This window comes from Alexandromys fortis, unplaced genomic scaffold (genome assembly GCF_014885135.2).
Source record: "Alexandromys fortis isolate MF-2015 unplaced genomic scaffold, M_Fortis_MF-2015_v1.1 scaffold_333, whole genome shotgun sequence".
Taxonomy (NCBI): domain Eukaryota; kingdom Metazoa; phylum Chordata; class Mammalia; order Rodentia; family Cricetidae; genus Alexandromys; species Alexandromys fortis.
The window spans coordinates 107,214-122,274 of NW_026068330.1; the positions used below are offsets into that span (position 1 = coordinate 107,214).

The 15,061-nt window shown below is 37.6% G+C and overlaps 1 gene segment (V, D, J or C); it reads left to right on the forward strand.

Moving 5' to 3' along the window:
- Window positions 1-13,472: 13,472 nt before the first annotated feature.
- LOC126495210 (Ig heavy chain V region 102-like) lies at window positions 13,473-13,954 on the forward strand. The segment is given in 2 exon segments: window positions 13,473-13,547; window positions 13,629-13,954. Coding segments are annotated over 2 exon segments (372 nt in total).
- Window positions 13,955-15,061: the final 1,107 nt, after the last annotated feature.

Genomic DNA, 15,061 nt, shown 5'->3' on the forward strand with positions numbered 1-15,061 from the left:
CTTTTGTCAAAGATTAATTAAGGCTCTGAATTAGGAGTAACAGACCTAGAATGTAAAAGAATAATTCTTGAATCACTGGCTTTTGAAAATGCAAACTTAGAATGCAAAAAGATAATTGGGCCTTTAAAGTCTAGATCAGTACCTATGGATAAATGGATTCAGCATACCATAAATTTTCAGACATTTAACTATGAGGATGAATCTTGGGTAGCAGAAGCGATTTTCAAAGCAGTTAGGGGACATCAACCTGACAAATGTTTTAATTGTGGTAAATTAGGACAACTGAACAGGATTTCAGACAAGGAATTTCTAGGAATAATACCTCATCTGGGAATAGAAAGAATAGGAAACCTTAGCCTTCAGGTATATGTAGATGTGGTAAAGGACGACATTGGACCAATGAATGCATATCAACCACAGACAGACAAGGCAACCTGATATCATAGGGAAATTCCCTGAGGGGCCTCTTGCAGACCTGCAAGCCAAAAGTTGCCCAGTCATTCCCAGTAACCATGGAGGACATGTCACACCACGAAAATTAAAAACTCTGGAGGCTTTCATGTAAGACCATAAGGTTCTAAATGAAGATTCAAATTTGGAGGTATATCAGAAATTCAATTAGGAAATAAGAAGCATATATTTTGGCAAACCTCTATAAATGATCAAAGACAAAGCTGAGAGTACTTATAAATGGAATTGTGATTGTTGGCTTGGTAGTCACAGGAGCAGATGTGAGTATCATCACTCCAGAATCTTGGCATCCAAATTGGCCTCTTCAAGAGGCAGATTTTCAATTACTAGTAATTGGAACCGTATCTCGAGTTAAACAGAGCACAAGATGGGTTGGCTGTATTTGGACAGAAGGTCAAAGAGGAAAGCAAAGGCCATATATAACTGATATTGCAATAAATTTATGGGGCCATGACCTGCTGCAGCAATGGAATACCCAGATTAACATTCGTGCAGTCTCAAGAACTCATAATTCTGGGAAGGATGTAATAAGGTAGTATGCACAAAGGTCACCAGCCATCTAGGCTGTACAAGAACATAAAGCAACTAACAAACCTTTAGAGGTACCAGCAGCCCTACCTTTAAAATGGCTAACTGAGAAGCTAATATTGGTTAAGCAATGACCTCTAGTTGAAGATAAATTGCAGGCTTTAGAATGATTGGTACAGGAACAATTAGATGCTCAGCATATTAAGGAGTCTACTATCCCTTGGAATTCTCCTGTGTTTGTTGTAAAAAAGAAATCTGGTAAATGAAGAATGGTGACAGATCTAAGGGCTGTCAACAAGGTAATTCAGCCTATGGGCATTCTACAGTCTGGAATTCCTCTGCCTTCTCTGTTACCAAAAGTTTGGCCTCTTAGAGTTATTGATTTAAAAGATTGCTCCTTCTGTATACCTTTACAAGAAAAGGATAGAGAAAAATTTGTCTTCACAGTGCCTACTTATAAGTCTCAGCCTACTAGGAGTTACCAGTGGACTATCCTCCCACAGGGTATGCTTAATAGCCTAATGCTATGTCAATAAGTCTTGTGTTCCATAAGTCTACAATTTACCATTACATGGATGACATTTTGCTATCTGATTCAAATATAGATACTCTAGAAAGAATGTTTGATGAAGTAAAGATAGTTTATGGAGGTGGGTGGTCCTTGGACTTCCCACAGGGCAAGGAACCCTGATGGCTCTTTGGGCTGACGAGGGAGGGGGACTTGATTGGGGGAGGGAGAGGAAGATGGGAGGGGGCGGTGGGGAAGAGACAGAAATCTTTAATAAATAAATAAATAAATAAAAATAAAAAATAACACTGATACAGCAATGTGACTGCTCGGTGTGTCTCCATATGAATAAACTTTCAATATTTTAAAGTAAGTTTTAAAAAAAAAAGATAGTTTTGCCTAAATGGGGATTACAACCTGCTCCTGAAAAGATTCAAAGAAAAGATTCTGTTAATTCCCTAGGTTACAGAATAGGTGTACAGAAAATTAGAACAAAAAAGGCACAAATTAGGAAAGACTGGTTACGGACTCTTAATGACTTTAAAAATTGTTAGGAGACATATCTAGTCTACGACCACCTGTAGGAATAATTCTTGATCTAATAATTCATTTAAACAAAACCTTAGATGGTGATAAAGTTTTGAATAGTCCTAGAGAATTAACAGCTGAAGCAGAAAAGGAACTGATAATGATTGAAGAAAAATTATAGAAGGCCCATGTGGATATGGTGAATCCAAATCTTAGTTGTATTCTAGTCATATTGCCTTCCAGAATTTCTTCTATGGGAATTTTAATGCAGAGGGAAGATATTATTTTAGAACATATATTTTTACCACACAAACCAAGTAAAAAATTAAAAACCTATTTAGAAAAGGTCTCTGAATTAATTATAAAAGGTAAACTGAGGCTTTGTAAACTAGCAGGTATAGACCCAGCAGAAATTATAGTGCCTTTCACTACTGATGAAATAAAAAATTATGGGAAGACAATGAACCATGGCAAAGGGCTTGTGCTAATATTTTTGGGAACAATTAATAGCAACTATCCCCAAAGCGGAAGACTTTACCTTATAAAGAGAACGTCTTGGATTCTTCCTCAAATTGTACATGATGCTCCAATAACTGGAGCCCATATATTTTATACTGATGCTAATAAATTAGGGAAGGCAGGTTACAAATCAGACGAATTGAGTAAGGGGGAACAAAGCCCTTATAATTCTGCCCAGAAGGCAGAATTATATGCCATTCTTATGATGCTAAGGAATTTTAAAGAACCCCTTAATATAGTTACGAATTTACAATATGCAAAAGAGTTATCTTGCATATTGAAACCGCTGAATTTATACCAGATGATACAGAGTTGACTTCAGTGTTTATCCTGGTACAAGACATAATCAGGAATAGGTATTTTCCAATGTACATAACACACATCCGATCCCATAAGGGTCTGCCAGGTCCTCTAGCACAAGGTAATGGAGAAATTCATCCAGTCTTCATTGGAAGAACATCGAAGGCCTCAGAATTTCATTAAAAAACATCATGTCGCCAGGCGGTGGTGGCGCATGCCTTTAATCCCAGCACTTGGGAGGCAGAGGCAGGTGGATCTCTGTGAGTTTGAGGCCAGTCTGGTCTACAAGAGCTAGTTCCAGGACAGGAACCAAAAGCTACGGAGAAACCCTGTCTCGACAATCAAAAAAAAAATTATGTCAATAGCAAAGGTTTAAATAAAGAGTTTTCTATTATATGGCAACAAGCTAAAGAGATTATAAAGAGATGCCCCACTTGCACTTTATATATCCAAACACTGGTACCTGCAGGGACTAACCCAAAGGGTACTCAAAGGAATGAAATCTTGCAGATGGATGTGTTCCACTTTGCAGAATTTGGAAAATTAAAATATGTACATAACACCATTGACACTTATTCAGGCTTTCAATGGGCAACTTCTCTAAGCTCAAAAAAAGCTGATTCAGTAATCACACATTTACTAGAAGTTATGGCCATTATGGGTATACCTGCACAAATAGACACAGATAATGGTCCAGCTTATGTCTCTAGGAAAATGAAATAGTTCTTTGCTAATTATAATATTAATCATGTCACAGGTATACCATACAATCCTACAGGTCAAGCAGTCATGGAAAGATCAAATTGAACTATAAAGGATATGTTAAATAAACAGAAAGGGCTGGAAAATGCCACAAGAAATAGATTACATAATGCCTTATTAACCTTGAATTTTCTTAACGCTAATGAGAAAGGAACAACAGTGCCAGAAAGACATTGGATAATGGAAAAATCTTCTGAATTAAATAAACCATTTTATTTCAAGAATGTGTTGACCTCACAATGGAAGCCAGGAGTTGTGCTGCGTTGGGGGAAGGGGTTCTGCTCTTATTTCCACAGGAGAAGAAAAATTGTGAATACCATCAAAATTAATAAAGGTTCAGTTTGAAAAGGAGAAACCTCTTGGAAAGGAGAAATGACAGCTCATCCACAATGGTGACAATCATACATGTATTAAAAAAAACATAGTTTGGGGGCAGGGTTCTGTTCTTGTCTTTGCACAAAAACACTCATCTTCAAAAAATTCAAGGGACCCTGGATATTTGCATACTGACAGATGGAAAAAATTACTACCCAATATGGATCACCAAGAAAATCGATTAGGTTCTGTAAGTAATAATGTTTATATATGTTTACCATATTGCAGTGTACATTTCTACCTCTGATTAAGATACTTATATATTGTTTATGTACTGATACATATGTATATATATTTATTTATTGCAGCATGTACTTTTACATTGTTTACATTTGGTGGTCATTGTCCTCATTTATTGCACAGTTGTTTATTGTCTTAGTCTTTAAGTTAGATAGGTATTAAGAATTATAGATGAATAGTTTTCTTTATTTGTCATATTTATAGTTAGACTAATCAGGTTTTTGGATACATAGAGGTTATATTCTGTATAAATAGACAATCTTCAACCTCTTCAAAGAGCTGTAGAAAATGGCATTTAATCTAACTTAGAGTTCTGTGGTAGTGAAACACAATCTATCACTCCTGGCAACACTGAATATATTCCCGAGAGATTGTTGAGCACCAAAGACACTCCACTTGGATCTTGTCTTCTTCTTGGCAAAACTGGCATCTGGGCAAGCAACTACCCATACCTCAACTACTGACAAAATACATTGTATCCAGAAATGGATAAGCAGAACTGTCAAGTCTTGCCAAGACAGGGTAAGATGGTTTTGAAAAATTTCTTGCCTTAAATAATCTGTCAGTTATTCTAGGCCTTAGCTAAAGTTGGTTGCTTCGATGCTGCAAACATGACCTTGGGTAATTGCCCAGGTAGCCAGTTGTCTCTGTGATTTGTTACATGTTTTAGAAGTTGTTTGACTGTACTTCCTAATTACTCAGGTAAAATTATTTCCTTTCTCGGATCTTTGATGGAGTCGAAGACTAGAAAAATATTGTTACATTCCTCTCATGACTTGGCCAAGTTATTTATTATATAAAACTTAAGCTAGTTAGAAAAGGATATTTGTTCTTATTGTATATAATTTTGTAGTAGGTTTAGAACTCTCTTACTTAAACAAAAGGCAGAGGTGCTGCGGAAGCTCCTTCTGCTCCTTCAGCCAATAGCCTTTAAGATACCAGCCCACTCGGGCATGGTCTCTTTGGCTTGTAAAAGCAGCTGTAGCCATGTGCTCCCTCTCTTGCTTTGGACTCTGCTTCTGGCTACCAGATGCTTTTCCTGGTCATGAAGGAGGCTGTTGTCTAGGATGGTGATCTGTAAGTTTTTTCCATTTAAATAAATAACCCTTTTATCAATCATAATTCCAAACTGGTGTGGGATTGTTTTGTGACTTACTTCTTTAACCAACAACATATAATCATTGTCCTCTCTACAGTCACTGAGCACACAGGTCCTCACCATGGGATGAAGCTGGATTATTCTCTTCCTCATATCAGCAACTACAGGTAAGGGGTATTCCAGTTCCAAACCTTCAGAAGGAAAAGGGACTGAAGTGACAATGACACCTAAAATGACTTTTCTCCACAGCTGTCCACACCCAGGCCAAGCTGAAGCAGTCTGGGTCTGAGTTGGGAAAAAAATGGGACCTCAGTGATTTGTCCTGTAAGACTTCTGGCTATTCTTTCACTGACTACTTTATTACCTGGGTGAAGCAGAGGACTGCACAAGTCCTGGAGTGGATTGGATTAATTGATCCTGAAGATGAATAAACTAAATATGCTCAGAAGATCCAAAAACAGACCACACTGAATGCAGACACATCCTCTAGTAAAGCCTACATAGAGCTCAGCAGCAGCAGACTCTGCAGTCTATTACTGTGTGAGACAGAGTGTTGCTGCCACATCCTTAGACTGTCAGAAGCCCAGGAGTAGCAGAAGTAGTTCTGGAACAGAGATGATAGAGAATACTAGGTTGGAGACTTGCTCATAAATAATCATCTGAGTGTCCATTTCCTGCTCATCCTCATAGTACTATAGTTTTCCATTTTTTCCATATTACAAACATAAATAATATGATGCTAATTGAACAAGTCATCGTGTACAATATATTGTGATAATCTCTTTACCAATAACCATCTCCATTGACAAGTATGTTAGTTAATAAAATAATAAAACCTGAAAGTTGTGATTATGCTTGTGACAAAAATACCTCTGTATTATTAAAAACTGGGCCCTTTGTCAGGGTAACTTTCAATAAAGTAAAATATGAATTTGGCAAGTAAGGGATAAATAAATAAAGTCTGGCTAATAATAACATTTTCATGCTCTTAAATGTTCCTTAACTTCCGGTGTATAGTTAAATCTGCCTTTGTGGTCCAGCAGAAGTCTAGTGTCTTAGAATGTAGGATATGTATAGAAATGCACAGCCACATAAGTGTAATTCCTGCAAGTTGGTATTACTAAAGTTCTTTCCACAAAAATCATTAAGCCAATCAATGCATTTGCTAATTGAGGTTCTGAGATCATACATTATTCCTTGGCCCCATATTTACTTCCTTCCCAGTCTTAGAAACCTGTCCTACAGTCTCAAGTATTAACAGAACATGAAAATATACTTATATAACATCAACTTTCACAGGCCATTGGATACCTGCTGGACACCTTTGTTCTAAAGTGTGTTTGGATTTTGGTCTGGTGGAGTGCTTGTAGACTCAAAACATCTATCTGTCTATCAACTTCAACATCAGTGGTGACTGCTACAGATAGATCTCATAACACCTAAGAAAATACTGGGATTCATGGAGATGTGGAAAACAGCTATGCACAGCTCACCATTCATCCTTGAATCATCTAATCAACATCACCTTAGGACTCTGAAGACAGATATCAGAGTCATAGTTTGGACAATATGTGTGAACTCATATATAAACTTGTATTAGCTGATTCTCCAAACCAGCAGGTGGCACTGTAGATCCATCCACAAATGCCTGAGAAATAAAAGATAGCAGATTCTGATATGGAAGTTATGCACTGACTGATTTCCTCTGTGGATTCAATTGCCAACATCATTACATTCAGAGACTGTGGTGTAGTTGAAATGTGAGATCCCTGAGCTATAATACTTGTGAGCTTCTTTGTTTATTACAATCAATGCATGAGGTCAAATTGTAATATATGAGGCCAATTGAAATCCTATTGCCACTGGATAGGAAACTAGGTCATGAACCTCTCATTATTATAGGTTAAGAGTATTAAGGCCTCAGGATCATTTTTGGGGAAATTGTCCCAAAAACACAGAGCTGATACCTCAGGTGTGTCCACAGTTCTGCAGATCCTTGGTAATGAACAGACGATATGAGTCTCCAGTGTTCTATGCTAGTATCTGATGGGGGCATGATAGTCAATGCATCTTCACAGCATCACTGTTATGGTTGACTCTGAGGAGTATCACATGGCCCATGAACCACTGACATGTTGGTCACATTAACAAACATGGATGTGATGACATTGTGGGATGGGAGAGCTCTGTCTGCAAAGGTGCAATAATCGAACTGGGAATGCATTTCCCCAGAGAGGTTTAGGACTTGGAAATCCCAATCCCACTGACTAACTCAGAAATACTTTACCTTTTTGTGTTAAATAGATTCTTGCTTTGATCTAAGGAATGCTCGTCCTCATTCATGTGTAAATTTCAGAAATTATGTTTGTAACTAGAGTTATGTCCACCTACCCCACAGTACCACAATAATACTCTCTTTTTCATTGTCCATGAGCACACAGCTTCTCGCATGGACTGCATTTAAATTACTCTCTACCTGGTAACAGCAGCTAGGTGTATGTTCCCATTACTCTGCTTGTCGAGAAGCCAGAAAATGGAGTGGAAATGGCATCCTTTCCACAGTTGTCTATTACTATGTTCAGCTACCACAGTCTGTGAATGAACTGAGAAATCCTGCAGGCACATTAAATGTGTACTACAAGTATTTTTACTCATATTTTCCCCACTGGGTATTGCAGAAACCTGGACGTAGGCTTGAAAGGATTGGGTGGAAACTCCCAAGCATTACCAGAATAAAGCATGGACAGAAGTTTGAGGACCAAGCTCCATTAGATGTAGACACAATGGCTAAGAATTCCTACATGGAGCTCAGAAGCCTGATATGAGTAGTCACAGTTTCACATTTATAACTGAGCTGTTTCAGAAACTCTGAAGGAGCAGGGGGCTGTCTTGGGATGAGAGGACAGGAAAAAGTAACCTAAAGACCTGCTCAAAACTTGTGGTTAAGTATTGATGCAAGGAATAATAGGACTAAAATTAATTCTCATTGCATAAAGAAATTTCCTAATCACCATGCATGCAAAAATCAGTTGTAAATTTGTAAAGTTGACCCACATACTCCCCTGCTCCTGTCAGTGTCAACACATGTGTCTGCCATAGTTGGGTAGACACTGTGGAACAGAAATGTTCGATCACATATTAAATAAATGTCTAACTACTAGTACATGACCAATATTGCAGTTGGGATATTAATAATACTGATTCATCAATCCAATGCATATTTATATGCTTTGAGAAATAGATTTAGAGTTTAAGCATTTCACAGAGACTCCTTCAGTCCCAATAACTTTTCCTGTAATCACAAGCCTGTTACATATTGTGATACACAACTTGACCACCTCAGGAGAAGATGCTCTTATCATTTCTCCACAATCTCACAGAGTCCAGGACTTTGGGAATGAATTCCCTTCTGAGAAGAGGATGTATCTGTGAATCTATACTGCTTAATCAGGCAAGTATTTCTCTATTATCACCATGATAGGCACCAGCATTCCACCAAACTGCTGCTTTTCTTCCTTCCTCTCCCTCCAATCCCTACTTACATTTTCCCCAGTTCCCCCATCCAGTTCTCCATTTCTATTCAGTGGAGGGCAGCTTTCCCATGGTTATCAAGAAAACATGGTATAACAAGATGGTGATGCAACTCAATATGAGGAAAAGAGTCCCCAAAGCCACTAAAAGAATGAGAGACAGATGTCATCCCACTTTTCAGAATCCTACAAGAAGACCAAGTCACATAACTGTAACATATACAGAGGGCCTAGTTCAGCTCAATGCAGGCTCTGCTTTTCAGTTAAGACTTTGTGAGCCCTTATGAGATTAAGTTGACTTTTTGGATTTTCTTGTAGTAGTAGTGACACCTCTGGAATCTACAATCCTTCTTCCTCCTTTTCTTCAGGATTCCCCGAGTCTGCCTAACATTTGACTGTGGGTCTCTTCATTTGTTTTCATTAGCTATTTTATGAAGCTTCTCTGATGACAACTGAACTAGACACCAATCAATTAGTATAGCAGAATAGAGTCCGTAATCATTTCATTAATTATTACAGTCACATGTGGTTTTATCTTAGGCCTCTGTGCTATCCATCCTCTGTATCATGGTCCTTCAAGCAGTGTCAAGGGTGAATACCCTTGCGAGGCATGGGTCTCAAGCCAGATCAGTTATTGCTTGATCATTCCCACAATTTCTTTGCCACATATACCCTAGCACATCTTGCAGCCTGGAGGTTTTGTGGATGGCTGTGTGTCCCAGTCCCTCCACTGAAAGTCTTACCTGATTATGGAAGATTGTCATTTCAGATTCTGTATGTCCTCTTGTTAGGATTCTCAGTTAGAATCACCTTCATAGATTCCAGGGACTTTCTATTGTGATACGTGTCTATCTTGTCCATGAGTTGCCTCCCAAATCCAGTTGTCTCTCCCAGCACTCTCTCTCCATCCTCCCTACACTTGACCCCTTTTTTTCCTGTCCCATTTAAGCCTCACCTCCAACCATGATGTCTATTCTATTTCCTTATCCCAGGAAGATTCATATGTTACCCCTTGAACCGTTTTTGTTACTTTGATTACCTGTGGATTGTAGCATGGATCTCCTTTACAGATAATATCCACTTACAAATGAGTGTATACCATGTTTGTCTTTCAAACTCAGGGTTACCTCACTCAGGATGAATTTTTCTTGTTCTATCCATTTGTCTGCAAATTTCATGATGTCATTTTTAATAGCTGAGTATTCCTCCATTGTGTAAATGTATCACAATTTCTTTATCCACTCATTGTTTGAGGGCCATCTAGTTTGTTTCCAGTTTCTGGCTAGTATGTATAATGCTGCTATGAACATGGTTGAGCAAGTGTCCTTGAGTTAGGGTGGAGTGTCCTTTGGGTATATGCCCGAGGTTGGTATAGGTAGATCTTGAGGTAGAGGTTCCCCATTTTTGAGAAGCTGACATATTAATTTCTAAAATGGCTGCATAAGTTTGCACTCCCATTATCAGTGGTAAAGTTTCTCTTGTTCTATATCCTCTCCAGCATGATGTGTTGCTGTGATTTTGTTAGTCATTCTGACAGGTGTAAGATGGAATCTCAAAGTCATTTTTTATTGAGGACCTCTGAGTGCCAGCCTCAGTGTCCCCTCAGTGTTCATGATGGCTAACAATGTTGAAAAAAATTTAAGTGCTTCCCCAATATTTGAGATTCCTCTATTTAAAATACTCTGTTTATATCTGCAGCTAATTTTTATATTGAATTAACTGGTTTTTATGTCTAGTCTTGAGTTATTTTTATATTTTGAATATTAATCCTTGGTCTGATGTGGGGTTGGTTAAGTTATTTATCACTCTGTAAACTGCCATTTAGTTCTTTTGATAGTGTTCTTTGCCTTACAAAAGCTTTTTAGTTTCATTTGTTAATTAGTGTTCTTATTGCTTGTGCAATGGGTGGTTTGTTCAGAAAATTTATTACCGTATAATTGTGTTCAAGGCTATTCCCTACTTTCTATTCTATCAGGTTCAGTGTATCTGGTTTTATGTTGAGGTCTTTTATCCACTCTGCCTTGAGTTTTTTGCAGGGTGATAGATATGGACCTATTTGCACTCTTCTACATGCTGACATCTATTTAGACCATCATTTGTTGAAGATGCTTTCTCTTTTCCACTGTAAAATTTTGCTTCTTTCTCAAAAGTCAAGTATCTCTAGATGTATGGATTTTTTCTGGGCCTTAGTTCAATTCCATTGATCAACCTGTCTGTTTTTATATCAATATGATGAAATTTTTATTACTTTTCTGTATAGTACAGTTTAAAATCAGGTATGGTTATACCGCCAGAAGTTCTTTTGTTGCACAGGATTGTTTTAGCTGTCAGCAAACTCATTCTCAAAGTCACTATGCAAGTTTACGCTTACATCACCTTGTGACTATAGATTACCCTTTCCACACATGCATGCCTGCATTTGTTGTCTATTATTTTCTGGACTATAGTCATTCTTATTGAAACAATAATGTATCATTGGAGTTGTTTAAATTTAATTTCATGGGTGAACTAAGGACTTTGGTTGCAGGCCATAGAGAATCCAATCTTAAACTGAACAGGAATCTCTCTCTGCTTTTTATGTTCTCTAGTGCAGGAAGTTACTATGAAGCCTGCAGGGAAAGAAAGACATCAATAATCTTACACAGTACCAGACCTTGTAGTCTACTCTATCAGCCTCCAGGTTAGAGGTACCAACTAGTGGTTCCTGTTACATGCTGAATAACTGACTTCTAAATGGATTTGTGACATGCTCCATAAGAAAGAAACCATCCCAGGTAAACATGTTCAAAAACTCACGACTAGGAATGATATAGCCCAAGTAGACCCTAGTTGTATTGCTGATGGTCATGTTGTCTAACTGCCTATATATGTTTTTAAATATATATTTTTTATATANCATTGTAGACATTCATGACTGGTCAAAGTGCAGAGAATGAATGACTGAGTACTCAGCCACAGTGAATACTCTTTGTCAACCTCCTCCTTTCCCCAAATCAAGGATTATCATGAAACAGAGACAAGAAAGAATGTAATGTTCAGAGAATGAGGTTGAATGGCATGGAATTCTATCTACAGTGATTGATGTATTCTCATTGCACAAATGACCTCTTAGCAGCTGTTGTTACCAGCATAAGACTTGCACAAAATGAAATAAGTTAAAATTACAGCATGAAAGCCAGTGGAAAGGACGAGAAGGTAAATATGTCTCTTAACCAAACTGACAATATTAGTTTGAGTTCTGAAAGCCACCTCAGAAAGAGAACTGAACTCCATAAGGTGTCTTCTAAGTTCCTTGGCTCATGTGTGCCTTGCCCCTGCCCCATACTAAACAAAGTATATATTAAAAGACTACAACACAGGTGGGGGAGGGACTCCCCATGGATCGCTTCCAGCAGAGGAGATGTTAGGATTAAAAGAATGAATAGGAATTTAGAATCACTTTTTTTTAGAAGTATGCCCACTTGGGGGTTACTTATGAGCTAGTGGATAACACCCACTATGTTCATACAGACAACATTTATTAGACTTAATAAGTTATTCATTAATAAAACAAAAGAGATCAATATTTTAGAGAAAAGACCTCTTTTTGGGGGAGATTGTAAGGGGAGCAAGAGGAACATAGTAGGTGAGAATATGATCAAAATATATTGCATTCATAAATGAAAATTGCAAGGAATGAAGAAAATAATTTTGAAGTAGCAATATTCCATAAGTTTAGAATTTTCATATAGGTGTATAATCTCCACTGTACATATTTACCCTATAAAGTCAACCTATTATTTTCTTGCCCCTCAACATTCATTTGCCATTTTTATACCATTGGATATTTTCAGTTCTATGGCCTTACATATGTGAATTCACAATTATTTCTAAATATATGATGTCTAACGACTACAAATAGTACTCAGACAATATCTGTTTATGAGAAAGTCTTAAATTACTTAATAATGTCATCACCAACTGCATTTATTTTCCTCAATGTTATATAAGTTCCTTATACATTACCGATGAATGAATTATGTTTTGTAGCGTGTATATCATGTATTCTTGATAAAGTCATGTAGTTCAAAGTTCAAAGTTCAAAGACATGTAGTTTGTTTCTATAATTTATCTACTGTAGACAATGTGGAAATAACATTTGCGTGCAAAAATTTCTCAGACATTTTCACTTTTGATCATTTGTGTGTTTTTGATGCAATCTTCTGGAGAAACACTTGCCGAATTCATGTATATGAGAAAACACTAGTAGTTCTCATAATTCACAAGTTTTTAAATCCTTTTCACAACTACTAACTGTAAATGTTTTGTCACAAGAGAAACACTGTCTCTGGCTGAAGTCTTTAGTAAACTGAGAGCTTAAAACTTGATGTTACATCTACAGGTCTGCACAAGGATTGGGAATATACTTTGCATTCCATTTCCTCAGACAGGATTAGAACTGGACTTTAGCATCCTGCTGCCTGACTCAAGGTCCTCTATCTCTTTCTTCTAACGCTGTACTAGGACCTTATCTAAGAGGTACACTGTTCATGAATATACAAATCACATGAGTCTATGGCGGTAAATACAGAGATGTCCACACCTCAGAACAACATATGATCAGTGTCCTCTCCACAGTCACTGAGCACACAGGTCTTTACCATGGAGTGGAGCTGGATCACTCTCTTTCTCATGTCACTAACTACAGGTAAAGAGGCATTCCAGTTCCATATCTGAAGAGGAAAAAAAAAGAGGTGACAATGATACCTAAACTGTCTTTTCTCTACAGGTGTCCACTCCCAGGTACAGCTGCAGCAGTCTGGGCCTGAGCTTGTGAGGCCTGGGACCTCAGTGAAATTGTCCTGCACAGCCTCTGACGATATCAGTTATTACTATATTCACTGGGTGAAGCAGAGACCTGGTCAGGGCCTGGAGTGGATTGCGAGGATTCATCCTGTGTTTGATGATACTAAATACAATCAGAAGTTCCAGGGCAAGGCCACAGTGACTGCAGACACATCCTCCAACACAGCCTACATGGAGCTCAGAAGCCTGACTTCTGAAGACTCTGCGCTCTATTATTGTACAAGACACAGTGTTGCAACCACATCCTGAGTGTGTCAGAAACCCTGAAGGAGCAGGAAGTTGCCCTGATACTGAGATGACAGAAATGATTAGCCTGAAGATTTATACAGAAATAATCTTTCTGAGAGACTGTTTTCTCTCTTGTTCTCTTTAAATAAAATGATGCTAATTGATCTCCATTTACAAGTTTCTCTAATAAAACACCAAAGAAAGGGAAACTGCGTTAATGCATAGTGACAGAATTATCTCTGGATTTGAAGAGACTTGAACTTTATGGAGTAGCTTTGAATAATGTATAATATGTATTTTAGCAGTAAAGTTCACATAAACAGCAATTGACCAAACCAAAACTCCTCTCACAGTCTTAAGTAGCATGAATGTGTGTTTTAAAATTCTACCTGTGTTGTGCAGCAGAATTTCAGTTTCTCAGAATGGAAGAGATATTTACATCCCAATGTACTACCACATAAGTGTAAATCTTATAAGTTGACAAAATATTATTAAATTATTTTCCATAAAACTGATTTATTCATCTAGTGTGTATACATGTCAGTTAGAATAGGTTTGAGGTTATTCATAATAATCTGATCTTGAGTTTACTGCCTTTCCAGAAACATTACCCTGACCTAGATTTTCAGGCTTTTACAGACACCAACCTTCTTTGACACATATCATCCTTTATATTCCTTTGGATATGATGAAGTCACTCATGTTCTGTAGAGTGATTGGTTTTGGGTACCTCGGCCAATATCAAGCAACACGGAATCTTAAGAAATCTCTGTAGTGTAGAGGAATAGTTTGGCATGTTCCTGTAACCAATATAAATCCCCTTGAAATATGAATGCTATGTAATGAATATCCATGTCAAAAACTTTATATATTGTGGTAGGCAGGAATCCTGTTGGCCTATTCTATGGTAGAGACATTTAAACCTCTGTTGAATTTAAAATACAGTATTCATAAAGCACTCTCCTGTCACCACCAACAGAAAAGCATTTATGATCAGCTGGCAAGGGAATCTCTTGATTCTGTCCTCTGAATTGAATAAGACTCAACAATATTAAGGCATCAGTCAAGTGACTGTGAGACCTTGATTCAAGCAGTTGTCTGTTGCATGCTGCAGAACCATTTTGAAGT